The sequence below is a fragment of the Eutrigla gurnardus genome (assembly GCF_963514095.1).
Source record: "Eutrigla gurnardus genome assembly, chromosome: 22".
Classification (NCBI taxonomy): Eukaryota; Metazoa; Chordata; class Actinopteri; order Perciformes; family Triglidae; genus Eutrigla; species Eutrigla gurnardus.
The window spans coordinates 12,785,007-12,812,406 of NC_139933.1; the positions used below are offsets into that span (position 1 = coordinate 12,785,007).

Here is a 27,400-nt window from a genome sequence, read left to right on the forward strand (position 1 = left end):
GATTTGTGAACAATGTTTGAGAGAAATGGTAATATTGTGTATCTGGAATGAATTTTAGATCTTTAAGTCCATCTCATGAAAAATGGGAGCAAAAACAAAAGTGTTGCGTTTATATTTTTGTTGAGTGTAGATATAACAGCAACAACAGGGAGGCCATCTCTTGGTCATAGGCTATGGACAAAGTCAGGAGAATGAATTAACTGCAAATACTTCAAAAGTTCTTCGAGTTTGAATGAGAATTCTATAGAACAAAACTCACTTGTTGCCTCATCAAGATCACTTGCATCCCCATCCAGCTGCTGTTCAACAATAAGGGACCTTTGGAAATTTGGGCCTCCTGAAGAAAAGCACACACATTAAAAAAAAAAAGCCTAGCAGATAGGTAAGTGGAAACAGAACAGTATCATTAAGTACAAGTAAATGTTAATGACAACATTATCTAGTTTGTGGACAGTTACTTTCTTACCTCCTCCTGGGGGAAAAGCCAGTGGGGCTACATGGAGGTGCAGATCCCCTTTGAATCTTTCTCTGGATCGTCTTCAGACGCCAAGAAATGTATCCGGTGCTGCTTGCAGCATCATAGAAGTGTTCCTAAAATGGAAATACATTCAAAATTAATCTGTTATCAAACTCATAAGTTCCTAAGAAATCTCAAAATTTAAATGTTACTGTAATGCACACAAAACCCAACAACCCAAAACATGAAAATTATGTAAACAAAGAGTACAATAATAATGACTATACATAGCCTTTCTTGGAGTATGGGTCTTTGAGGGACGGGAACACTGTCACTATCCCAAGAGCATTCTCTTCTCGAACAGCTTTGGTGGGGAGTTGCCTGAGAAGATAGAATAAATTAGCATTCTACTGTATATTTATGTAACGGCCAAGCAAAAAAAAAAGAAGCGTATACACAAATAGAACACATACCCGTGTTTATCAATCATGTGTGCTACTATTATATTGACCATTTTTCTTCTGGTAGCATCCGTTAAGAGTTTGTGTTGTGTGATATTCTTGGAGGACCGCGTCACCACCTGAACTGGTTCCAAGTACAACTTCGATCAACTTAAAAAGATAAAAAAGAAGCAAAAAGTTGCGATAAACAGCTTTTCTAAAGATGACAAATGTTGATGTTTTAAGAAACCTGTGAGAACTGAGCTTTGTGACAACCTTTTTAGCAGATGCTGCATCAACTCTTGGTTTCTTCCTAGGGACCTCATCTAGGAGTATAGTTGATGTACTTGCACTTGAACTGAAGCTCGAGTCAGACCACTCAGATGGAGAGGACAAGGAGCAATCAGAAAATTCTAAAAGGAAAAAAAAATGCATGCATCAGATTTATCAAAATACATTTTGTATTCATGTTGGATTTATGTCAATTGAAATTACATTTAAACCATTTTAACAAAAGTCAGACTGAATGCCCCTGAAAATATCAAGGAGTGTAACCACAAAGAATGATAAATGTTATAATATATTAAATATTTGATCCACTTAAAGTGGATTTAAGTGTACTAAAAGTTGTTAAAAATCATTGTTGCATTGCAAAAGTAAATTACATTTATTTCACATTAGACTCCAGATTTATTATTCTGTGTACTGTCAGTTTCTGTGAAAAAAATACAGGTTACACCATTTGACATTGGGTTGCATCATGTCATTGACCCCTTTAAATTTCTCACCGTCATTTGAGAAAGCAGTTAGAACCACATTGTCTTGGCTGACAAGGTCACTGAAAATGTCTTCGTCAACTTCTGTCCCTGTCGCATCTTTGTACATTACTCTTGCATCAGGTGGCAGGCAAAATCTCTCGATGACTGAAAAAGATAAGATACATCGGAGTACACCTTTTAAGCCAGCACTGTTCTTGACTCACAAATGATTTCATATTCAATAAATTAATCCACCACAGTATGATTAAACAGACTTGGAGAGAATCCCCTACACAAAATACATTCCCTTTTCAGTCCAAATTTTACTTAACCAAGCTTAAGTAAGATAAAAACACACCTTTTTCATGGAACCACATAAAATCAAACTGTCCATCAACCTCATCCAACTTCACATACTTCTGCTGTTGGCAGTATCGAACCTGGACCAGCATTTTGCTGAGACATGCAAAAAACAAAACAAAAAAAGAATCAGTAATAAGCACTTATTACTAAATGGAAAATGAAGCAATTCAAGCAAAAATAATTAAAACACTCACATAAACATGGTAAGCCAGTATCGGCCACATCATAAGGTGGTGTAGTGAGAATCAGTAAAGCTAGGTTGCAATTAACATTAAACTTAACAGTAATGTTAAGTTACCAAACAAACCAGTGGCTGTCCATGCTCCTAAGTCCAAAAAACACACAACTATTGCCATGTGAAAGTTAAAGTCATTGTGCTCCATTTTGCTAAATTAACCTTCAGTATCAAACAAAATTATTTACACATCCAAAATTATGCAGGTGCCTGAAAAAGCATCACTCATGTCTAGAGCACAGAAAAAAGAAGACCCCACAACACTGTTCTTACAAACGTTTAAAGTGACGTTAGCATTAAAAGACAAAACGGAATTTTTGAAACATCTTCCCCTCTGTTAACCCTCTGAGACCCACACTTTCCGTCTTGTCATACTTTTGTGTATTGCCCTATAAAATTGTAATTTTGATGAGTATCATCAAGTTATACACATCCCCAGAATCAGCACAACCTCAGCTAACTGTGTGTATCACTCAATAAATACTTATATACACTATAATAGGGGATATTAGCCTATACATTAAAAATAAATAAAAACGCACCTTAAATTTTCATCGTCTGCGTCACTAGCAAGATGGCGGATGAAAATAATGATCGATATACATAAACACAACGGAGAAATGCGCCACGGAAACGAGGACACATCTAGTCACATCTTTACGCATTCATTTTGTTGTCAGAAATAAATCGCTCACATGGCCAAGCAGGGTACCGTTGTTTAGCCCCGTTTGTCTAGTTTAAGAGGAAATAAACCGCATGTTTCTAGCGCAAACTATTACGGAGTTATGACGCTCTAAAGAAAACGTGATCATTTGTAGCGTATACGCCACAGTGGGTCTCAGAGGGTTAAAAGCTCGTTTTCAGCGATCGAACACGCCATTGGTGTCGGCCAAACACTACACAGTACCGGTGTAAGACCGTGAACGTCACGTTAGTTTGTTAACGCTGTGCTAACATTAGCCCCAAACTAATTTTAGAGTTATCGTTACAAACATGAAGCTTTGTTTTTACACCACTTGAAGCATGCATGAGACTTGGTAAAATGCAATGGATAACGTAGGAAAACGTTTCAGCTTGTTCATGTTTAATTGTTAGCTAATGGTTACATTAAAAAGGGGGGGGGGGGGGGGGAGCTAACCCAAATCCCACACATTAGCTGTTCAGTACCAACCACGAAAAAGCTTAGCAAAGTCGCCTATATATTTTTCAGCAGATATTTCATTCAATACATTGCGTTTCTTTTGATATTATTGTTCCCGTAAGTTGAATATGTACTTACCGCATGTATAAAACTCTCCGCCGAACTCTGCATCCATTCCTGAAACCAGCAGCGGCACATGCAAGACGCGCAGCAGAGTGACTGTTAATTGATGCATGGGTTCACCTGGGCTGAAGCCCAGGGGTTTACCACACAGGGTTTCATGGGATGAAGTCCAGGGGCCTATCAAGCAAGTTAACTCTGTAGAGATGTAATTCATCTGTTCTTTACATCTCTACAGAGTTAATTTGCTTGGGCTTGACTAACACTGGTAAAGAACTGCAACACTGAGCACTGTTTGAATGTGTGTTAAAGTTACACTTTGAGAGTGGAAATCAACTCTGACATGTTTAACCCTGAAATTTCAACACTCCAATTTTTGCTGTGTAGGCTTTGAAAGACCTTGCATATTCAAAAACTGACTCTGTGTTAGACACACGATACACACATAGTTGTGTACATTAATCCTAATTCATCCACACATATCTCCACTGGTATGTGTGCTGGTCTGGCTTTACTAGGCTTGCCTGGTTCTAGTTTATATACTATCACTCTTTTGACAGACTACACCATCACGTTTTAAATGTTTTGTAGAAAAAACACTGGCTTCTTTGGACTGTTTTTCACATTTATACCCTGATTTTTTATACCAACTCTTCCATTTTTATTTTTTTATCAACTCTACTCTGACTTTTTAACCTACTTTACTATGTATGTTATACACTTATGTTCAACATGGTGTTCGTTATGGACAGTCCACGACTAGCACAGAAGTCCAATAACAAACGACCACTCGGATTTAGATCAGGGAGGCCGTTCCTCCCAATCACGCTGCTGGAGGTATCAGAACGTCCTCCTGCTCACTGTCCTCATCTACCTCATCCACTTCGTCCTCTTCATCAGAATCAACATAAAGAAACATGAAGTTGTAGCCTTCATCCTGAACGCCCTCCTGCTCGCTGTTCCTATCTTCGGAGAAGTCTTCTGGTCTCTGAGGAACCAAGGATGGATCTCCTTCAGGACGGCTCACACCAGAATGTTGGGACACGAAGTCCCAACGAAATCAGGAAGTCTTTGCCAGAAGCCAGGAGGAGGGAACTGCTGAGGTCTGAAGTCACCATCTTCCTCTTCATCCACTTCTCTATTTACATACTCATAGTCTACATCGTCTTCATCAGAGTCCTCAAACATGAAGCTGTAGCCAGAATTGTCGCTCATCCATCCTTCATCCTGAACGTCCTCCTGCTCGCTGTCCTCGTCTTCGGAGAAGTCTCCAAAAACACCCCCAACCTGACCTACCTCATCCACAAGTCCATACTCACCTCCACCTTCACCTCCACCTCGTGCAGGACGGCCGAAGACTTCGTTGGCACCAACTGAGGAGGAAGAAAATTCAAAGTATGAGGATTTTTCATTGATTTAAACAAAGCAATAATCCTGTTTAAATTAGCCAAGAAGACAGCATATCTATATCCCAACTATCGCTGCACTACGTCTGTCACAAAGCCACCAACACACAGGCTTTTAACAGGAATATCACATAGTGCTGTTCTGTCTGTGTGCAGGAGGATCAATTCATGCAGCTGTCATGTGACATTTAATTTATTAGCATTAGTTCAATATGTTAAAATTGTAAAAAAAAAAAAAAAAAAAAAAAAAAAACGTTTTGACTTCACCCATATATATTATAAGTATATTGAATATGTGACTTAAAAAGTGTTTAAAAATCAATACATTTTTGTGATCAGAAACTTAATGATTGAAAATATGAGGCTGTTTATTCTTCATTTACTGAACAGAGATGAAAACAGCATTAAGATTAATTAAACCAATAATAATAATAATAATAATAATAATAATAATAATAGTTATAACAATGACTATTATTTTAGCTGTTTACATTAACATATTATGTATACATTATTATATTAACCCAAGATAAATTATACCAATATGAATAACTATAATATTAAATATAATACAATAACAACATGACTGCAATGATATGTGTTGTTGTTATTATTATTATTATTATTATTATTATTAATAATAATAATAATAATAATAATATAAATAGTGTAAATAAGAATTTTGTTGTGATATAGCAATGTAAATAGCCTCAATAATACTATAAATATTATTATAATCATCAATAGTGATTACTTTGTGCAAAGACATGTATTCTGCACCAAAGAATAGTGAGGACTTCAGTTTGTGAAACGATCAGTGGTTTCTGATCAATGTATTAGTGGATGGATTAGATGTCGCCTGTGCGTCATTACGCGCAGTGAAACGTAGCTTCTTTCATCCAAAATGACGTCAGCGACCTCTTTACCCCAGAACTCATCATCATCACCCCGTCTATCATTTGCAGGTCGCAGCGCGTGCAGGATACGGTGTCATCGTGGAGGCGGCACGCCCACACGCAGTCTCACGCTGTGACGTTCGGCGGTGGAGTCACTCGGTGGAGTGAGTGTCTGGTTTCACCAAACGTGTTTTTCCACCAATCGTCATGAACTGATGTGAACTGTTCACCTTCAAACTCCAAAAGTTGCACTGATTTCTGGACTTGGGGCGCTTTTTAAGGGTTTAAGGCTATGAATCAACAAGTATAACACTAAAATAAATATAAAAGTTGTCTTACCATCAGGGTCGAGGTCCAAAACAAGGCCCAGGGGATCCTCCGGGATCCATGGACCCCGGTGGGCCATTGTCGTCGTCGCCGGTCTCTTCTTCCAAACAGTAGCTCGTTGACTATCCTGTACGACTGGTTTTCCAAAAAGATGTGTTTTCGATTGTTTTTCTCAAGCGCTTTGAAACTTTTCACAGTTTGGGTCAACTCTCTCAGTTTTTCCAATTTGTGTGTAGTCCAAGTGCAAAAAGAGAACTCCAAATGGTGGACAGCGCTTATGGCAAGCCGTTTTAACATTTAATCGAACCACACTACTATCTGTAATTATATTTTAGATATCCATAATAGCATTTCTCCTAGTCAAAATGGTAATTAAAGATATCCACAATACATTCTTACTAGTAAAAATGATATTTTAAGATATCTACAACTGTGATTGTACTAGTCAAAACTAAATTTAAGATATCTAAAAATCCTTAATAAGTATAAGTGGCCGTTTTATCATTTAATAGCTAAACTGGATATGTATTGCAGATATCTGTAATTAAATTCTTCCTAGTCAAAAAGAACATTTCAGATATCCACAATGACATTCTTCCTATCCACAATTGTCATTTCAGATATCCACAATGGCATTCTTCCTAGGACAAATGACGTCACTTTTGCCATTCTTGGGCTTTCAATTTCAGATATCCACAATTACATTCTGGATATCTAGAATGAACATTCTGGATATCTGCAATTGAATTCTTACTAGGAAAAACTCCCATTTCAGATATCTTCAATCGAATTGTTACTAGTCATAATTTAAAAATGTTTAAAATGCCGTCCTGTCTACCTGTCAACAGATATCAACAATACATTTGTGGATATCTGCAATTGTATTGTTCCTAGTCACAATTCTAATTGTAGATATCTGAAATTACATTTCTACTAGTCATAATACGAATTGTGGATATCCATAACGAGATTTCTACTAGTCACAATGTATTTTTGGATATTCAAAATTACATTCTGGATATCTGGAATAGTTTTTCATTTTGGATATCTGAAATGAAAATTATGACTAGTAACAATTGGATTGAAGATATCTGAAATGGGAGTTTTTCCTAGTAAGAATTCAATTGCAGATATCCAGAATGTTCATTCTAGATATCCAGAATGTAAATGTGGATATCTGAAACTGAAAGCCCAATACACATGAATGGCAAAAGTGACGTCATTTGTCCTAGGAAGAATGCCATTGTGGATATCTGAAATGTTCTTTATGACTAGGAAGAATTGAATTACAGATATCTGCAATACATATTCAGTCTAGCTATTAAATGTTAAAACGGCTTGCCATACAGCGCTTTTATACCTGCTAGACGGGTCATAGTTCGGTTTCCATGACAATTAATGACGCGCATGCGTGCGTGCGTGTGCTTGAGCAAGTCCGAAAGAGACAGAGATTTTTTTCTTATATTTGTCAAATGTATGTTTATTTTCTTGTATTGTTTCGTCATTACTTGTTCAGGACACTGTGACAGGACATCAAGCATCTTCTGCCTCGTCATGAAATAACGTTTGTACTTCCTGTCCTCCATAACAACCATGAACTCCACGGAGTCGATCCACAGAAACCCGAACCAGCTCAGGCTTCTGGACTCCCCTGTTAACCCCAGAAACATCTGGGTGTCCAAGAAAACACCATAACAAGAGTGTTGTTTTCTTCATGCTCAATACATTATTTGTGCTTTCAAAGTCAAAGTCAGCTTTATTGTCAAATCTGCAATATGTGCCAGACATACAGAGGAATCGAAAATGCGTTTCTCTCCGACCTACGGATATAACAAAACAAAATATATGTACAATAAATAAAATAAATTCCAAGTAGTGCAAGAGAAATAGAAAAACACAAAAAACTGAATAGTGCAAAGGAGTAGAAAAACAGGAGATGAAGATGTGCAATGTAGACTATAGAATATTTTACGCTACTCTACTGCGAGTCCTCATCTTTTACATAAAGCCTAGCTAGTCTTACCTCTTGTGTCTTGGGCCCTTTCTTGTGTACGGACGGAGATTGTATACGGGGGCAGTTGTGGAGGACTCCTGTGAGGTTGAAGGCATGCTTCGGTCAATATTTTGCCTTAGGTTGGCCTGATAAACAAGTGCTGCCTGGCCTGTTGTAGTCGGTCTGCCACGTGTTAATGATGTCCTCATTGCTTAATATTGCTTCTACAAGATTCCGAGCTGACTGACTCATTGTCACTTGCTTCTTGCAGCAGCATCCAGGCATCTACACGTTACACATTAAAGTACAAGATGGCGGCTGTGCCTTGATGACGTTAATCAAGTTTCATTCCATATATTCAAGGATTCATTCAATATATTCAAGTTTCATTCCATATATTCAAACGTTCATTCAATATATTCAAACGTTCATTCAATATATTCAAGTTTCATTCAATATATTCAAACATTCATTCAATATATTCAAACATTCATTCAATATATTCAAGTTTCATTCCATATATTCAAACATTCATTCAATATATTCAAGATTCATTCCATATATTCAAGTTTCATTCCAAATATTCAAACATTCATTCAATATATTCAAGATTCATTCAATATATTCAAGATTCATTCCATATATTCAAACGTTCATTCAATATATTCAAGATTCATTCAATATATTCAAAGTTTCATTCCATATATTCAAAGATTAATTTCCTGAATGGCATGCCATAATATATATATATATGTATATATATATAAGAGAGAGAGAGAGAGAGAGAGAGAGAGAGAGAGAGAGAGAGAGAGAGAGAAGATTCTATATATAAGATATATATATATATATATATATATATATATATATATATATAAAATAATGAGAGTGATGATGCAAGCAGAAATACTAAGCTTACAATTTTATTGTGAAAGGACACAAAACACAAAGGTAACAATCACTTCCTATTATACATGGAACATACAGTACAGCTACTGGTGCTAGCAGCCAGCTAATATACAATTTAAAAGAGGAAATAAAAATAAGAACTAACAAAGACGGGGATCACAAAGTTTCAGTGTACAATTAATCTGACTTGACTTGAATGCAACACAAGGCAGCAGTTCATCAAACATCTGGACAACAAGACTTCAAGACTTCCTGTTACATGATTTACATCACTGTGCTCAAACAGGTCCTCAAACAGGTCCTCAAACAGGTCCAGGTGATCAGCAGTTAATAAGTTCATCTTCATGCTTTCTGAAAGCTGAAGCATGTGGAACAACATCTTCAATTTGCTCCATTTATATTCAGATGCTAAACTAATTAACATGAATGTCTAAAATAAATATGAAAACTACAAACTAAAAACCACAAACACAAATGGATGTTAATGTTGAGGAAGTGCATGTTTATCTTTACCTCTCCATCAACTGTATAGCAGTTACCATGACAACATGACTACAGCAGGTGGATAAAAACGACAACAACTAATAGGATAAAAAACATTGTCACGCTCCATTCACAGATGACTACATAGTTGGGTTGAGATGACTAAACAACATAGTTAGGTTGAGACGACTTAACCACATAGTCAGGTTGAGACGACTAAACTACATAGTTAGGTTGAGACCAGTAAACTACATAGTTAGGTTGAGACCAGTAAACTACAAAGTTAGGTTGTGACAACTACAGCGGGCTGGGGTTGAATACCATTATTGTGAGAAATGTGAATTCATAATGTATCACAGTGATACATTACATGAATTAATGTATGTTTAATTAAACACGGGTGTCAGATTGGTACTTGTATCAGCCATACCCAGATATCTGGTACTGTTTTAAACCCTGCTGGCCTCTCTGGCAGCTGTGTCAGGAATTCTGAATTAGGTGTCATGGTGGAAACGAAAGGATTGACAGGAGGTCTGCATTTCCTAAAGAGGTGAGGAACAAGTCACAAACTTGGACCAGAATGCATATGAATCCTCCTTCAATCAACCATCCTGATGTTGTTCATTAGTCAAAAACAAGACTGTGATGTTGGAGAATATAAAGTCCTGCCATGTTTAAATACTCTTTCGGATCAAGCCGAGCCGGGCTAATTGTAGCAAAGCAGGACCAGATGTGAAGCAGGTCTGGTTCTTATAGGGCAGCAGGCTTCCGGGAAACCCAGATAAGCCAGATTCAAGCCACAGCAGGAGTGACAGAATGTCAGAACTGGCTGTGACGCAGAGACCCCCGCTTTCATAAAGACTTGTGCTAGGTTCAACTAAAGTGGCTCAGTGAAACAATAATAATACAAATAATACAAATAATAATAATAATAATAATAAGGATAATAATCTGTAGTGTCTCTTAAAAACCCATCAGGACGACATCCAGAAGATAACTGGGGTCTCAGTGCTTAGGGTGCTCAGGGCCCTGAGAATCTTTTCCATCTTGGGAAAGTTGTGGTGAGTGCAACACTAAAAACATGTCCTGTGGAGGTCTTACCAGTATGGGGCACTGGTCTCCACATTACCCCAGCTCTGCCATTCAGGGAAGATACCTGCTGATGTCCTCGGACTTCCGAAGTGATCAAATTCCATCTCCTGCCTCTTCTCTCCACAGCGGTCCCTCTGGATCTCCAGCCCAGCAGGACCCTTCAGGCTCTTGGTTGGGCTGGCGTTTGGGTCAACCAGCCGGTAGTTGTTCCCCTGGTTGTTGTCCCAGAAGATGTGGTCATTAGTCTGGTACTGGATGCAGAACTCCACTCTGTTGGAGGGCTCAAGGAAGTCTGGTACCGAGACAGAGAAGGAGAAAGTATTGGTGTCTGGGCAGCCATAGACGTTGTTCAGGTACAGACATGGAACGTCCTGGAAGGAGTTCCAAGAGTCAAACGTGATTCGGACTGAGACGGACTTGTCAAAGCTGAGGTTGCGGACCTGGACAGTGCCTGAGAGCAGACGCTCCTGGAGATAACAGGTCTCCAGACAAACCTGCTGGGCTTTGAGTCGTTTCCTCAAGTCCAGATAGTCTGTAGCTGGCTGGGTGAAGTCCAGGACCAGACCGAAACCACAATCTGCAACATCTGGAAGAGGAATAGCAACTCTTTTATTTTGGGGGTTTTAACTTGATTCTGCTTGTTTTCATTGCAAGCCGGAGAACCCGCAGAGAACCCACACTAACACGGGAAGAACATCCAAACTCCACACAGAAGGAACCCAAACCCGACCCGGGAATTGAACCCGGAACCCTCTCACTGTGAGGCGACAGTGCTACCCACTACACCACTGTGCAGCCCCTTAGGGCCACACATACAATCCAAAATAAACATTTCCAAACCTACAATTCTTACATTCACTACAGAAGAACAGCTGCCCACCTGTCTTGTCCCTCAGCTGGAGTCCAGCGGTAGCGCCCTCTATCGCCATCAGGTGGAACTGCAGTTCGGTGTGCAGGTCATCCTCATTCTCCTTAAACACATGGACGGCGGTGAGCGCCAAACCTTGAGAGTCTGCAAAGACCACTCTCTTCTTCTTCCTCCTCCTCAGCCACGACGGGCCGCTGATCTCTGCAGCCATGGACATCATGGTTGCCGTGGTGACATCGTTACTGGAGGAAAGACAGGGACGCAGTGGTTCGCAGCGCTTCAACAGAGCTGGTGAGGAACAGTGGCTGTCATAGTCAGGGAAGAAGGAACACAGAGGAGGAGAGCTGGCCACGCATATCCTCACGGCCATGTCCACGGGCATTCTGGGAGATGGACCCTGAGAGACCCCTGGCCAGGGTTCAGGATTTGGAGAACCCTGAGGAAAGACAGCCAACAGGGTTCAAGTGGTTCCAACCAAACTGCTGTTTGAATCAACCGATGAGTTCAGATAGTCTCATCAGCACTTCCTGAGGATGATCCACCAGGACTTCCTGAGGACGGTCTATCAGGACTTCCTGAGGATGATCCACCAGGACTTCCTGAGGATGGTCCACCAGGACTTCCTGAGGACGGTCCATCAGGACTTCCACCAGGAAGTGAGAATATATCCAGAATTGTTTTTCTTCTTTCTGAAATCCTTCATCCACCACATCAAATTAATTCTAAACTCAACCCATTAAATACATAGAGGATCAGTTGAACTCAGTAGAAACATGAACACAGACTATCAGGATCAGTAGAACTCAGTAGAAACATTAGAGACATGAACACAGACAAGATCAGTAGAACAGAACAGAAAATAGAATTTAGTAGAAACAGTAGAACTCAGTAGAAACATGAACATAGACTAACAGGATCAGTAGAACTCAGTAGAAACAGTAGAACTCATTAGATAGTAGAACGCAGTAGAAACAGACTACATCAGACTCTACCTGGTGTAGTTCATTTAACCGTTTTTCTCAGTAGAATCCAACAGGCGACAGCGAGCACGACAGCGTTCTGTTTCTACTCTTACATTTGAATTATTTTCGTTTTATTTTTCAGCCATTTTGGGAGGAAAAGCAGCTGCAAGGCAGAGTGCTGAAAGACGCCCCCTGCCAGACAGTAAAGCCCAATCAGCGCTCTGGGAAGTCAGCTGCGCTCTCTCTCCGCCAATCAGAACGAAGACAAATATAGAGGGACAGGCTGTTACACAGGAAAGTCACGGGACATTAGAGGGGGATTATAGCCCAAAAACAGGTCTGACAGGCAGACAGCTACAGCCAAGAAGAACCGTTAAAGAAAGTATTTATACGTATTGATGATGATGATGATGATATATTAGTATTATATTAGTATATTACTATTAAATTCCAGGACGTTGTTTGTGAATGATGTCATGTTTTGATCCTCAGAGGTTCTTTAGTAATTATCAGTCAGATGTGAAATCCTAACCGTATCCCACTTTTACAGTGCCTGACTAAATCAGAAGAGAGTGAAATTTCATGTAATGGCACATTCACAAATCCCATGTCAAAACCCTGCATAAAGACACTCGCACCAGTATGAGACTTTTCACTGAAAGGCAGGACCTTTTCCAAAATGAAACGACGCAGCTGTGTCACAAAATGTTTTTATAGGCATGCGCACATTAGACTCTTCGAGCAAAGTGACAAAACCATCCATAATAACTCATGCAAAAGACTGACAAATACTCTCGTCTTTCCAAGACGTCAAAGAAAATGTTGAAACACATAGTCCCAAACCAGATTCAGACTTAGGTGAAGCAGTGGAGTCAAGAGACTTGTTTTTACGTTTCAACGAATAACAGTCGGGAATTAAATGTCCAGGCTTTTTACAGTATCCACAGAGAGGGACAGAATCTTTGGGGTAAGTCACTCTTTTATTCTCTGAAGTTGGAGTGCTTGCTGCTACAGCTTCTTTAAAAGGCCTAAGAGAACCTCTTTGAATTGCTGTTCTGCTGAAACTTTACAGGACAAGAGCTTGTACCCTTATGCGCCAGAACTTAGTCGTCAGCCAGCACCGCAGCGCTAGATGGTGTTAAATCTTTGTGCTCATTGACAAACGTGACGACACTTTTCATAAGACAGCTTTTAAAGTCTTTTAGAATCACTACATTACGAAGGCCCTCAAATGTTGATATATCCTGATCAAACATCTCTTTCTGACGCATGAACTCGAAATGCGTGAGTGCCTCAGGTAAATGCTATACTTCTGTCTGTACGCTTCAGAAACAAGTGAATTAATGTGCAATACTGCTTGCTTTACTTTCTCATAATCAGCAGCATCCTCTAACGACAAGTGACACTAAGCTTGCTGCGCTTTACCCACAAAAATGCATTGTAAAGTCATGGACCACACCTTGCATGGACATTTCAAAACTGTAGCGACTCTCTCGAAATGAGCAAAGAACTTGTCCAACTTCTTCCATCTTTCTCATTGAATGGTGGGACAAGTCTAATATTACGAGTGACACCAAAGTGATTGCAGTTGGCAGTTCGAGTTGACTCGGTCAAATTTCGAATGTTTCCAACACTCACGCCCCTCCCCCTCTACCACCGAGCTCCTCTGCTCCCTCCCACCGAGTGTTGTCAGTGCGCGTGTACCAGATTCCTGTGAATGCGCCCGTTTCTTCTCTTGTCGATAAACGGCATGGAGTACACGCTACACAGAGGTAGGCTGGCTAACTTACTCATAGATAGCAACTGCTAACGTCATTTAGCGTATGCCTAGCTTGAGGCGTGTGCCTGTGATATTGTAACAAGCGTGAGGGGGGGAGGCGGGATCTACGGTGTGTGCACGAACTGTGAACTGCGCTGAGACAGGATGATATGGGCGCAGTGGATTTTTGCAAAACAAACAACAAGCTCTAGGTGCACGTAGAGGAGCAGATAAATATGCATAGAAAAATATTCACGTCGAGGACGAGCCAACAAGTCCACATTAAACCTTACGAACAAATAACATGTCACAGGGAAACGGTTTTCTGGGAAAAAATGTAATTGTATATTTCTCGTTTTCATTTCTTTGAGTTTAAGAATTTAAACTTCCTGACATTTCAAAATTGAGTAACAATGTTAAAATGAGACGGCCACTGCAAAAAGGTGACAAAAGGGAAAACAAAAAACTTTCCCAGGGCACAGGCCACCGCTGAGTCTTCCGGGGAAACTAAATGACTTACCCTCGCTGAACTGATGGCTACAAAGGGGAAGGAAAGTATGCAACCACTCAAATCATAAAATAAAAGATCAAAAATACTTAGGCTACTGAGTGAACAGACCAAAGTTAACAAAGAAAATATTAAACTAAAGTGTGCGAGCCAGCGTCTGCCAAAGCAAGGGCGAAAGAGAGAGAGAGCCATCTTGGAAATGGGCAGGTTTTAATGGGCCGGCCCCATCAATCAGTACTCCCAGTCAGAATCATTGTTACACCCACCTACTGGGAACATGGAGAGACAGCGCAGGCAAAACGGAGCACAGAAAAAATACACAAAATTCACAACCCTGTAACAGTTATTCTATAGTCGTAGTTGTCTGAAGGCCTATTGATTTGTTGTTACTCTTACTCGGGATCATGATGTAACAGGAAGAGCAACTGCTCACAAAATTAAAAGATACTAACATCTATGCCTTTAACCACATTTGAGTTTGGACTCTCTCTTCTGCTGCCTAACGACATCATTTTCTTCCTGCTGATTATCGAAGCAGCCGACCTGCAGTCAAAATTCACCACGTTAAACTTTACAACCCAAAAATAAAAGATTTGCTCCACTGGAAGCAAATGTTTCACATAGAAGTAACCCGCCAATCTGTTAGTATTCAGAATTTCTTCAGCTTGGACCCAGTTTGAACCAAAAGCAATCAAACAGTAAATAAGTGTTTTTAGTACTGCTGGTAATAATTACAGCCCAGTAACTGAGTATGAAAAATAATAATAATAATTATAAATAATAATAATAATAATAATAATAATAATAATAACAATGTGTTTAATGGTTGGTCAGGTTAATAAGACATACAGACAAGCTGCTGTGGTCTGTTCCAACAGGAACTGTGCTTCAATACTTGGTTGCATCATCTGCATAGAAACATCGTCAGCATCAATAAAAAAAACATAAGTGCTTATTATTGTTGTGCAAAACAAAGTAATACTGTCAACAAACAAAAACACAGAGAACAGATCAAAACAACAACAAGAACATTGTTCGTAACACTGAGTATGGCATCGTTTTCTTTCACAACATCATCAGTTAGAAACTCTGTACCATTAAAATACTGACGACCTGCTGCCTCACATCGCTGTGCTCTTCCACCTCATGGGCGGCACCTGGAACCTGCAGGACTAACAGAGACCTAAAGGGGGGCTGATAGAAACCTGCAGAACTCTCAAAAACCTGCAGATCTAATAGAAACCAGCAAGGGGGCTGACAGAAACCTGCAGGACTAAGGGAATCATTCTCAATCATCGCAATCCGTACCGTGCACAACCATGTTTGACCCCCAAAGTACAGTTTGTTTGACTAGTGTGAGTGCTCTGTACCCAGTTCAAGCCTGGTCCACTTCCTGGGCCCTGGCATGGTTGGAAGAGGTGGACTTCGACACGGTACGGTTGCTCATCCACCAGCACAAGCACAGGTATGCAATGTGAACATGACGTATAATTAATAGGCCGTTCTGCTCATTATCACTCAGTGATCTACTCAGACCGTATCAGGCCTGGTTGGACCTGAAGCAATGTGAGTGCAGGCCGGCGGGGGACTGGGAAGGGGGGACAACCGTGCTTTGACACAGTACGGATAAACTGGGCCGAGTATGAGTGCGCCCTAACAAAAAGCTGCAGGGGGCTGACAGAAACCTGCAGGACTAACAGGAATATGTAGGGGGTACAGAAACCTGCAGCACTAACATAAACCTGCAGCACTAATATAAACCTGCAGGACAAACAGGAATCTGCAGGGTGGTACAGAAACTTGCAGCACTAACAGTAATCTGCAGAGGCAGTGGAACTGATATAAACCTATATGACTCAAAGAAACCCAAAGAGGGGGTACATAAACCTGCAGGACTAACAGAAACCAGCAGGGGGTGACTGAAGCAGCAGAGCGATGCGTTTTGCAGTTTTTTCATTTTGACTTAAAATTTCAACAAGTGAAATTATGGTTTCAACAGTGCAAACAGCCCCGACATGATCCACCAGGATCCACCAGGATGCTACCCTGATACCCAGAACAACAATAACACAGTTCAGTTCACATCTTCAGAGGAACTGTGGGAAACAACATCTGCATAATAATATGTTATGACGAGTCAACCCACTGAAGCTTCCTTTACCTTTGGATCAGAGAAATAAATTAATCTGCTTCTACAGACAGATGTTGATCTGTTTTGCCAGCTCTCGGTCCAGATCATGGATCAGAGTGTCAAAGTCTTTCAGACTAAGTCGACAATTGAACGGAGCGTCAAAATCCATGAACTCGTCCACGTACAGACCTCCTCCTTCTGAGGACCACGCCTCCTTCTTCTCTTTCTCCTCCCCATCAATGCTGCCTGAAACGGGAAGAAGAATGAGTGGGGGTCAGAAGAATCAGGACAACGTTAAGGTTTAAAGTCTCCAGTCGTCCACAAAAACTGTTGTAATCATGAGTTGAGCTAATAAATAATCACAGACTTGAATGAAGGTATGAACCAAAGGACAGATGAAGATGAAGAATCCTGAATAAACTTTGGATTCAACTGACTTGACTGACTTGGTCTTGTCTCAGACTCAGTGGGGCAGACCCACAAGTCCCAGAACCACAAACTGGCAGCTGTGGTTAATTTTAATTAAAAACGCTCTACTGCCGCCATCTGTATAGTGAAAAAGAGCTGTGGCTGCCATCAAGGAATAGAAATACATTTGATTAACTGCCCTGCTTGTCTGTTTACCTCCGTCACTCTCACTTCCTGCCACCTCATCATAGTCCGCTTCCTGTCCAGACAGGAGATCTCGTCCACATATGCTCCAGTCTCCAGCGTATCGATTGATTGGTGGAGGACTATCCAGCCGGGCCAGGCCCCCTCGACCCCGACGTGACACTACTACTTCCTCTTCAGTGTTCTGGGGCAGGGCCAATCGCAATTTAGGATGCCGCTGTTGATGTCCATCGGGGTTATGGGTAAGGGCGGGTGAGGGAGGCGGGGAGATGTCAATGTGGTCATCTGCTGGGAATTGATGGGTCGGCACTGAGGAAGAAGATATGAGGAGCAAAAAAGGATGCTGAGCAGAGTGACACCTGTTAAAGGTAAGGCGGTATAAAAGTTGGTGGAGCTTTTGGACAATGTAGCACCTCCTGTCTCACCTGGCCACAGCTGCAGCAGGTAGTGCAAAGCCTCAATGTGTCGTTTGAAATCTATGGCGCTCGCCATTTCTTCACCATGACCGAAGCCCTTTCCTCCTCCTCTTCCTCCTCGGACCCCCCTCCAAGCCTCCTGAGTTGGTGTTAGGAGCACCGGGCCGAAGCAGACCGCCAGGTTCTGGTGCGTCATCCTGTTGGAGGAGCTGAGGGACGCCACCAAGCTGAGGTGGTCCAGCAGGAGAGACAGGGTGGCCTGAAGACAGGAAATAAATTCAGAGTGTTGATTCACCATAATAAGGTCTCAACAGTAAAGAAAGACCACCGTATGATTTCTATTTCCAGACTGTCATGTTTTTAAATCCATTAGCATCCTGGTGAAACCAGGAGGCAAACCTTTATTTTAATATATACTTCTATTTCAATCGGTCTGGAATCTTGACTGAAGATACGTGTTACGATCTCTGCAAATGTCTGAAATGAATGGTGTTATGGGTAATCTTCGGTGCGTTTGCAGGGAGCCAGTGCAAATTGGTCAAAATACATTGCACAGCTGTACATCAAACTGATCCTCGCTCATGTGGTTGTTTATGTGCAGAGATCATCCATCATCAACCGCTTACCACCGATCCCAGCTGACAGTGGGCAAAGGCAGGGTACACCTGGACAGGTAACCAGTCTATCACAGGGCTGACATGTAGAGACAGACAGGTAACCAGTCTATCACAGGGCTGACATGTAGAGACAGACAGGTAACCAGTCTAACACAGGGCTGACACAAAGAGACAGACAGTAATAATCTGTGTTACCCTCTCTGGAGGTGGAAGACAGGACAGCAGCTCCACAGTGCTCTGGGCCACCTGGGTTTCAGGGGTCCCTGTTGGGGCCTGTGGAGGTCTCAGGGTCATGGCCTCCCTGACAACCTGGTAGAGAGTCCTGGTGATGAGTGGCGATGGCAGCTCCCTCAGGTAGTCCTTCAGTATACCTAAAAAAACACCATCAGGACATGTACAAGTCACTCAGGTGGATTCTGTCACCTGTCCTTGTCTTCTATTTCTATTAACGGGACACTAGAGACAGACACCTTTAGTCCTCATCTTCTATTTCTATTAATGGGAGTCTAGAGACAGACACCTTCAGTCCTCGTCTTCTATTTCTATTAATGGGAGTCTAGAGACAGACACCTTCAGTCCTCGTCTTCTATTTCTATTAATGGGACACCAGAGACAGACACATTCAGTCCTCCTTTAAACAGTGAAAGCAACCATAGCTGTAATTCTATTAATTAGTCATGTGTTTCTTTATTGTTTCTGGTTGCTGGATCGTCACATCTTCATTTGAACGATACATGCTACATGCTTTCAGTGTGTTTGGACCAAAGTCCAAGTCCAAGTTATAGGTCATGTCCTAAATATCCAGTTGAAGGTACCACAGTTATGAGTCTCTCTAATTCTGAACCACCAGGATCAGGTCTCCATCATTTTTACCAGGTCTGACATATTATGGTCTACAAACATAAGGAGGTTGCTCACTGACACTTGTCTGACTATGAGGACATCATGTCCCTTATTCAGAGAGATCTGTTAGCTACCTGAGATACCAAGGTCAAAGGTCATAAGTTTGACCTGATGGTAATGATTCAGGAGAAGACCTTGGTGGCCCTGACGTCTCACTAAGGCTTCAGGTTCAAGTCTTCAGGTCCGAGTCAGCTGGTGGTGTATCCACTAACCTGTAATGACGTTGATGTCGGGGTAGAGGTCCTCACTGAGGCACACGGCTGAACTGTTCCTCTCAAACCAATCCCTGAGCTCCTTCTTCACCGCAGCAGAACCACACAGTCTGTAAAGACCCACCACCTGAAGGACAGACAGACCAGGTCAACGGCAATCAGATGTGGATAAAGTCTTGACTGAATCTCTAGAATCCTGCACCAGAATCTCTGAAAGGCCTCATTGCTGTGACCAACCAGACCAATGTCCCAGCTCATGAGTTAGTTGCTCCTTCAGATACATCTGTTCCTCGTCTCCTTAGGACCCTCAGTCCTTGTCATTCTTTGTTCTATTTCTATTAATGGGACAATAGAGACAGATACCTTCAGTCCTCGTCGTTCTATCTCGGCTACAGCCTTCTGGATCAGTAGAGGGATAGGAGATGCGGATCCTTCTTTCTCCACCAGATGATGCAGTTCCAGCCCAAACACATTACGAGGCACTGATGTGTCACTGCTGGTCTGAGGACACAAAGTATTTTGAAATGTCCCAATATAGGATTAGCAGTAGTATGAGGTGGAATTCAATGTTGCTCTAGTAATTACTGTGATCAAACTCAAGACTTAATAACACTTACAGGATTAAAAGTCCACAGCTCTGATCTGAACTGTTAAACTGTTGAACTGATTCCTGTACCACTGTAGTAGTAGTAGTAGTAGTAGTAGTAGTAGTAGTAGTAGTAGTAGTAGTAGTAGTAGTAGTAGTAGTAGTAGTGTGTACCTGTGTGTCCCATTTCTCCTGCAGAGACAGTTTGATGTAAAGAAGTCCTCTGGGGTCCAATTTGACACAGAGCTGCTGACTACGACTCCCTGAGAGACACAACATCGTTTTTCAAACATTCAAACATGATGTTGAACTGCTGATATCAATGTAGTGTGGCGAACCTTTAAAGAGTGGAGGGATGGAGACACCACCAAGACCACAGACTCTGTTCCTGGTTGGACCACCTGGACCACCTGGACATGGTTTAGACTGCCCAACTGCTGGAGGACTGACTGCAGGGACAGAACAACACAGAGATAACTGAGAAGAGCATCAATAGTTCAGTTTTATGGTTCCTTTATATCAACTTCTGCAAGTCACTTAAGTCAGTGTTGCAACAAGTACGCACATGGTTTACTTCAGTGATTGGACGGCACCACATTGTAGAAAACTGAACCTGATCCCTTCCCGGATGTGCAGTCTGAGCCCCAAAATATAACTAGTTAAACCTGACACTGACCAGTATGTCCAATCTTTAGCATGACAGGAGTAGTTGTAGTAGTAGTAGTAGTAGTAGTAGTAGTAGTAGTGGTGGTGGTGGCAGTGCTCACAGTTCCAGCAGAGGAATGTTAGTATCAGAGCTGGTAGTAGTAGTCGATATAGTACTAGTAATATTAGTAGTAATAGTGGTGGCACTGCTCACGGTTGTAGTAGCAGCATGAATAAACCTGGTTTACATCCAGTAAAAGTAGCCTACCTGGTGTTAAGGCCACGATGCGGAGCTGCCGGGCACGCTCCAGCTCCAGGTGGAAGGTGTGGTTCAGTGGGAGGGAGGAGCCTCGCAGGTTTAGGAGAGCAGTCCTTGCTCTTGTGACCCCATCAATCTGGATAGCCACAAAAACGTCCTTACTGCTCTCTGACCTGAGGACACATACACAAGAAGAATCTGGACCCAAGACTACAACCAACAGGCCAGAATGTGTTGCTTTCTGGGGTCAAAGTCTTGAACTTAATGGTGCCACCGTTGATTAGTTACAGTGTGAGAGTTATTTCAGATGGTTCCTGCAGTAAAAGTCCCTTTCATTTGTCCAATAGACAAAGTAACTGACAGCTTTTTATCAGCATAAAAGTCGAACAACTCTGTTAGAAAATATCTGGTTCTTTGATAAAAACCCAAAAGGTACAGGAAGTCTGGGGACATAAAGCTTTGAGGTAGTTGTTAACTGCAACTCCCAAGGTGCATTTCGGCAAGAATCATCTAACCATAGAGCCTACCATTCTTTCACATGCTCCAGTGCTGGTGACGGAAACAAACTGCAGTTTTCAGTTGTGGGTGAATTACCAAAACTGGTGCTTCGTCTCCATGGTAATGAATGTTAAAGTAAAGTTATTGTTCTTGAAACAGATGATCTAATGATATATGTGGAACTATATGAGGACACTGCCGTGGCCTCAACCCACCGTAAGGACTCATCTTTGATCAGGATCACACATTCTGGTTTTGTTCAAAATCACTATCAAAACAGAATGAGTGTGCCGGGGAAACTCAAAACTGATGATAGCCTGCATCAACAGAAATGCACTGCAACTTGGATCATTTATTTCACTCTGTCTTGCAAATACATATTTGTGCTGCAATTTCATGCACAGGCACAATGTTTTCATGCACAAAAAACACTATCTGACATCCTTATGATCAAAATTGTGTAATTAATTTGCTCCATTGGAGTGCAGTAAGCCATCATACGCCCCTATTGGAAACTAACAATATTACATGAAATTGCTCTCTTGGCCAAAAATGGAGAGATTACATAATCTGGTAGAAAACATTAAAAACTACAATGTTCAAGTGTTGTCTTTAAAAGGATGTAATTTTACCTAAATTGTATGATTTAATAATACATTTAAAAAAATGAGGTTTCAATTGGCCAGAAGTGGAAGTGGAAGTTGAAGCTAAGTGGTACTATTGGATGTATGTATATTATTGATATATATATAAAGAGCTGAAGTTAAAAAAAATTAATGAATCAGGAAAAAATCTTGACCCTTGGGAAATTTCATTCCATATGCATTAACACAGCTAAAAAAAAGAACTGAAGAATAGTGAAGTGGACACAAATAGGCCAGACGGTTAAACTACAAACTACAAGGATAGCCATCTTTCACCTGGGTAACATTCCTAAAATCAGGCTCATGGTGTCTAAAAGATGCAGAAAAAGTGGTCCATGCATTTGTTAGCGCGAGGCTGGATAATTGCAATTCTTATTATAGGCTGTTCCAATAAATCCCTTATATCTCTCCAGCTTGTCCAGAATACTGCAGCGACAGTGTTGACTAGAAGAAGGGATCACGTTTCTCCTGTAGGCTATTAGCTTCTGCACTGGCGCCAGTAAAATCCAGAATAGAATTTAAAATTCTTCTCCTCACCTACAAGGCTAATGGTCAGGCACCATCAAACCTTACTGTGCTACTAGAGCACTGAGGGGTAGATTTACTAAGACTGGCGCAGTTTGCGTTGCAGTTATTATTGCAAGTTTGCAAACAGCACACGCAGTTAAAGCTTATCCTCACATCATTTAGCGGGGAACTCCCTCTTTCCCCATGACCCTCCCACGAGCGCATAGTGACAGCGCTACTTGCCTCTTGCCTGACTGGGAGCCAGAGCCTTCAGACTCCCCTCCTGTGGAATCAATACCAGTGTCAGTCCGGGCAGCAGACACCCTCCCCATATTTAATAGTAGATTTAACATCACTTATACTTAGGGCTGGTTCAGGCTTGTTTTGGACCAGCCCTTAGTTGAGCTGCTACAGGCCTAGACTGGAGGGCTTCCTCCAATACATAGAGCTCCTCTCTCCTCTCCCTCTCTATCAAGCATGTCCCATGTTGTTACTTTGTCATATTTACATTATTTACTATGCTACTATTTCCATCCATCCATCCATCGTCTACCGCTTATCCTGTATTCAGGGTCACGGGGGGGCTGGAGCCGATCCCAGCTGTCATTGGGCGAAGGCAGGGTACACCCTGGACAGGGCGCCAGTCTATATGCTACTATTTCTACTTTATTATTATTATCATTATATTATATCCACTGCTGCTGTTATCTTAAGCGGTGATCATTTTCTCATAGTTATTTTGTCATTACAATTACTGTTGCTGCTCATTAGATGTAAAGTTTTGTCATATGGATTGACTATATTTTAATTCTTGTTGTTTATTCTATTCACATGACATGAAATGTCTTATGTCCATCCTGGTAGAGGATCCATCTTGGTAGAGGATCCATCTTGGTAGAGGATTCATCCTGGTAGAGGCTCCCTCCTGGTAGAGGATCCATCTTGGTAGAGGATCCATCTTGGTAGAGGATTCATCCTGGTAGAGGCTCCCTCCTGGTAGAGGATCCATCCTGGTAGAGGATCCATCCTGGTAGAGGCTCGCTCCTGGTAGAGGATCCATCCTGGTAGAGGATTCATCCCGGTAGAGGATCCATCCTGGTAGAGGATTCATCCTGATAGAGTATCCATCCTGGTAGAGGATCCATCCTGGTAGAGGATTCATCCTAATAGAGTATCCATCCTGATAGAGGATCCATCCCGGTAGAGGATTCATCCCGGTAGAGGATCCCCTCTGTTGCTCTCCTTGAGTTTTCCTTGTCTTATGGAAGGTCCCAGAACAGACGATGTTGTACATTGTACAGATTGTAACGCCATATGATTTTGGGCCTTTATAAATAAAGTTGAACCCCATTGAATTTAATTAATGTCCACTAGATGCTGCTGGGCTCCAACACTGACTGTATTTAAGTGAATGTGCAGTTCAGCTCTCAGGAGATCATTTGTCTTCCTCTTATGACATTAAAACAAACGTCTAATGGCCAATCAGCAGCAACCTTATTTATATCAGATGCTGTTACCTGGTTCCAGGTGTGCTCTTACCTGCTGGTCTTCATCTCCTCCAGGCCCAGCAGATGGATCGTCAGTAAACCTGTCACCCGCTGGCTGCATCTTGGTGGATCAGAGCCTACGTACAGTCGGAACGAACTGACGTCACATGATGTTTCCTGTGAAGTTGTGACAGGAGAGGCGTGTTGCCGTGGCAGCAGCTCGGGGGAATCTCCATCACTAAGATAACCTAAAAGGAAAAAGAACATATTACATTTGTTTAAAAATCAGCCCCTGTGAGTTCAGCAGGTAGGATTAAAGTTTGGCTAGTTGACGATAGCTACTTATAGCTTAATAGCTGGTGGGCAGGGACATAACGTTAGCTAAAGTCTTCTTGTTCTAAGTAAGCTGCTTTTGTGAAGAAGTTCTTCTTGTCGTGTTTTTAGTAATGACTGAACAACTTCAGGTGCATGACTATGCCTTTGTAGCCCAGGAAGGTTCCAGATTGGAGCTTATCATTATTCAATGACACATCAACACAGAGCTGCATCAACTACATGGAAATTCATACAAAAACGCATGATTAAGAGGGTCAATGTGCAAGGAATTACCTCCTTTGGCTGAGCGTCCTCTTGATGATCGTCTCTGTGGTCTGGCTGGAGGGGCGGAGCTATCCAGATGATATCTGCTGATCACATTCTGGTTGGCTGACAATGATGATACAGTCTTACTGGTCGACTCGTCGCCGCCCCCTCCGCTGACGTTTCCCTCGCGATGGCCGCGAGAGGAGGAGCGAAGGCTGAGTTTGCGGCCCAGCTCAGGAAGTTTCTTCATTCTTAGGGAAAGTTTCCTCACTGTAACAGGAGACCTGATCCTATCAATCACACTGCCAGCCATGCCCCCTTTCTTCATGGGGGCGTGGTTAGAGTATGAGGGGGCAGGGTCTGAAGGAGAGAAACACATAGACTTAGCAATACTGGGGGTCTTTTTAACAAAAACTGGTTACAACCACAAAGGGACAGATGTATTTCACTGGGCACACACCAATACCACTTTATCAGACCAAGTACAAGTACAAGTAATTAGATATGAGTCACAATACAGAATACCAATATGAAGGGTAAATGTCACATTACTGTAGTGATATTGGGTGCAGTTGGATCAGAATCGTTTTCTGAGGACACATGCACAGTATCGGACCCGATACCTGACATTGGTCTTGGTGCATCCCAATATAGTATGAATACATTATGATTAAAAGACATCCAGGTGGGGCAGTAAGAGCTTACCTGTGTTTTCTGGAGGGATGTCAGTATGGTGACTAATACTGATATTGGTGCCTTCCAGTGGACAGTCAATACTATGACATCCTGCTGATCCAGGCCAGACTCCTCCCAGCTCTGCTTTGGTATCTGCCGCTCCCTCTTCCCTCTCGTCCCTCCTCCTCCATATATCCTCCTCCCTGCGTGGACATCCTGCATCCTCCTCCTCAGGAATCGGATTGTACCAGATGTTGCTGTCACTGTCCTGCTTCATCCCACAGGCCTTATCCGAAGACTGAGTCTTTCCTGAAGACAGCACCCAGGCTCGGCTGCTGCGATCCAAGCTTTGCAGATAGGTACGCTGGCCAGACAACTTGGTGCTGATGGAGGGGGCTGGCACATCAGGAGAGGCCCCTTCTGGTGGGGGGGATTCTTGGAGGACCATGGTAGAACTGACAGGAACACAGGGAGTGCCAGTCATATCCGAGGCCAGACTGACACACCTCCTGTCGCCATACTGCTCTGTCTGGAAGTAGAAAAAGAAGTAGAAGTCAATGAACTGAAAGGAGGGGTCAAACATCAGGACCACAACAATAACATAAGGTTAAGGTACTAAAAGGAAGGGTCAAACATCAGGACCACAGCACTAAGATAAGGTTAAGGTACTAAAAGGAGGGGTCAAACATCAGGATGACAACACTAAGATAAGGTTAAGGTACTAAAAGGTGGTGTCAAACATCAGGACCACAGCACTTAGATAAGGCTAAGGTACTAAAAGAAGGGGTCAAACATCAGGACTACAGCACTAAGATAAGGCTAAGGTACTAAAAGAAGGGGTCAAAGATCAGGACCACAGCACTAACATAAGGTTACAGTACTAAAAGGAGGGGTCAAACATCAGGACCACAGCACTAAGATAAGGCTAAGGTACTAAAAGAAGGGGTCAAAGATCAGGACCACAGCACTAACATAAGGTTACAGTACTAAAAGGAGGGGTCAAAGATCAGGAGCACAGCACTAACATTAGGTTAAGGAACTAAATATAGGGGTCAAACACCAGGACCAACCACAACACTATGATAAGGTTAAGGTACTAAAAGGAGGGGTCAAACACCAGGACCAATCACAAGACTACAATAACTATATGGTACTAAAAGGAGGGGTTGAAGTACAAGCAGGAAAACAAGAAGGCTATGACAATCCCCCAGGTGTGAAACATGGAGGACAGCTAAAACTACCAGAAGCAGCTCTAGAAAAAAGGATTAACACGCAGACTAAAAGGATGTGTCCTTCTACCAGGACCAGTTGGAGGGTTTAGTCATTACTGGACTGATATGTATTTACATGAAAGACACGGTAATCATTATGTTTGCTCTGTTAAAAAGAAATCCTGCCGTCTTGAACCTGATCCTGGGCCAGCCTCAGACTCCAGGCCTGCTCAGATGTATCCTGGCATATCCGGTCGGAGTTTTGGGAGGTGCAGCTTGACTGCAGGGAGGTGGGTTGAGCCACTGAGCCCTGCCATGCCTTCAACTGTTTCTTAGCCGTGATGTGGTTCTGTGGAGGCGAGGGGGTATCAGGGTCTGCTGCGGGTGGAGTCGCCGTTGATGGTGTTGAAGACGTCTGGAGAACAGTGTCAGCCTTTACTGCAGCGTCTGCAGGAAACACACTCAGCTGATATTAGCATCCTCGTGGCCCGATTAAAGCATTCATTCATTAAAGCGTTAAGATATGTGAGGAGAGACAGGGAATTATTATTATTATTATTATTATTATTATTATTATTATTATTATTATTATTATTATTATTATTATTTAAGAAGGAATTCGGTGGTTTCCTGGTTTTTGTTGCAGTCTTCTGGTTTCATTGTGGAACTTTGTTAAGACTCAGCAAAACCAGAATCATTAA

At 41.9% G+C, this 27,400-nt stretch overlaps 2 protein-coding genes across 7 annotated transcripts in view; both read right to left on the reverse strand.

The window, feature by feature from the left end:
• Nucleotides 1–12,665, reverse strand: part of LOC311032831 (protein phosphatase 1 regulatory subunit 3C-B-like) — a 90,089-nt gene extending 77,424 nt beyond the window's left edge. For 2 of the 5 annotated variants that reach the window (XR_014599218.1, XR_014599219.1), the window contains exons 1-3: nucleotides 12,478–12,663; nucleotides 11,498–11,921; nucleotides 9,660–11,203 (exon numbers count right to left, since the gene is read on the reverse strand). Coding sequence is in view for 3 of the 5 variants with exons in the window: in XM_084039894.1 (XP_083896020.1) it covers nucleotides 10,623–11,203; nucleotides 11,498–11,867 (951 nt within the window). In the remaining 2 variants the exon portion in view is untranslated. Of the gene's footprint in view, nucleotides 1–9,042; nucleotides 11,204–11,497; nucleotides 11,922–12,477 lie in introns of those variants that run through there. The other 3 variants (XM_084039895.1, XM_084039896.1, XM_084039894.1) reach the window with 3 other exon arrangements.
• A 2,848-nt stretch (nucleotides 12,666–15,513) lies between these two features.
• The window catches only part of syde1 (synapse defective Rho GTPase homolog 1), a 14,836-nt gene continuing 2,949 nt past the window's right edge, over nucleotides 15,514–27,400 (reverse strand). The window contains exons 2-15 of one of the 2 annotated variants that reach the window (XR_014599217.1): nucleotides 26,896–27,146; nucleotides 25,519–26,017; nucleotides 24,841–25,173; nucleotides 24,284–24,479; nucleotides 21,105–21,268; nucleotides 20,530–20,640; nucleotides 20,366–20,454; nucleotides 19,969–20,106; nucleotides 19,606–19,732; nucleotides 18,686–18,861; nucleotides 17,883–18,132; nucleotides 17,470–17,766; nucleotides 16,515–17,091; nucleotides 15,514–16,475 (exon numbers count right to left, since the gene is read on the reverse strand). Coding sequence is in view for 1 of the 2 variants with exons in the window: in XM_084039892.1 (XP_083896018.1) it covers nucleotides 16,907–17,091; nucleotides 17,470–17,766; nucleotides 17,883–18,132; nucleotides 18,686–18,861; nucleotides 19,606–19,732; nucleotides 19,969–20,106; nucleotides 20,366–20,454; nucleotides 20,530–20,640; nucleotides 21,105–21,268; nucleotides 24,284–24,479; nucleotides 24,841–25,173; nucleotides 25,519–26,017; nucleotides 26,896–27,146 (2,816 nt within the window). In the remaining variant the exon portion in view is untranslated. Of the gene's footprint in view, nucleotides 17,092–17,469; nucleotides 17,767–17,882; nucleotides 18,133–18,685; nucleotides 18,862–19,605; nucleotides 19,733–19,968; nucleotides 20,107–20,365; nucleotides 20,455–20,529; nucleotides 20,641–21,104; nucleotides 21,269–24,283; nucleotides 24,480–24,840; nucleotides 25,174–25,518; nucleotides 26,018–26,895; nucleotides 27,147–27,400 lie in introns of both variants that reach the window. The other variant, XM_084039892.1, reaches the window with a different exon arrangement.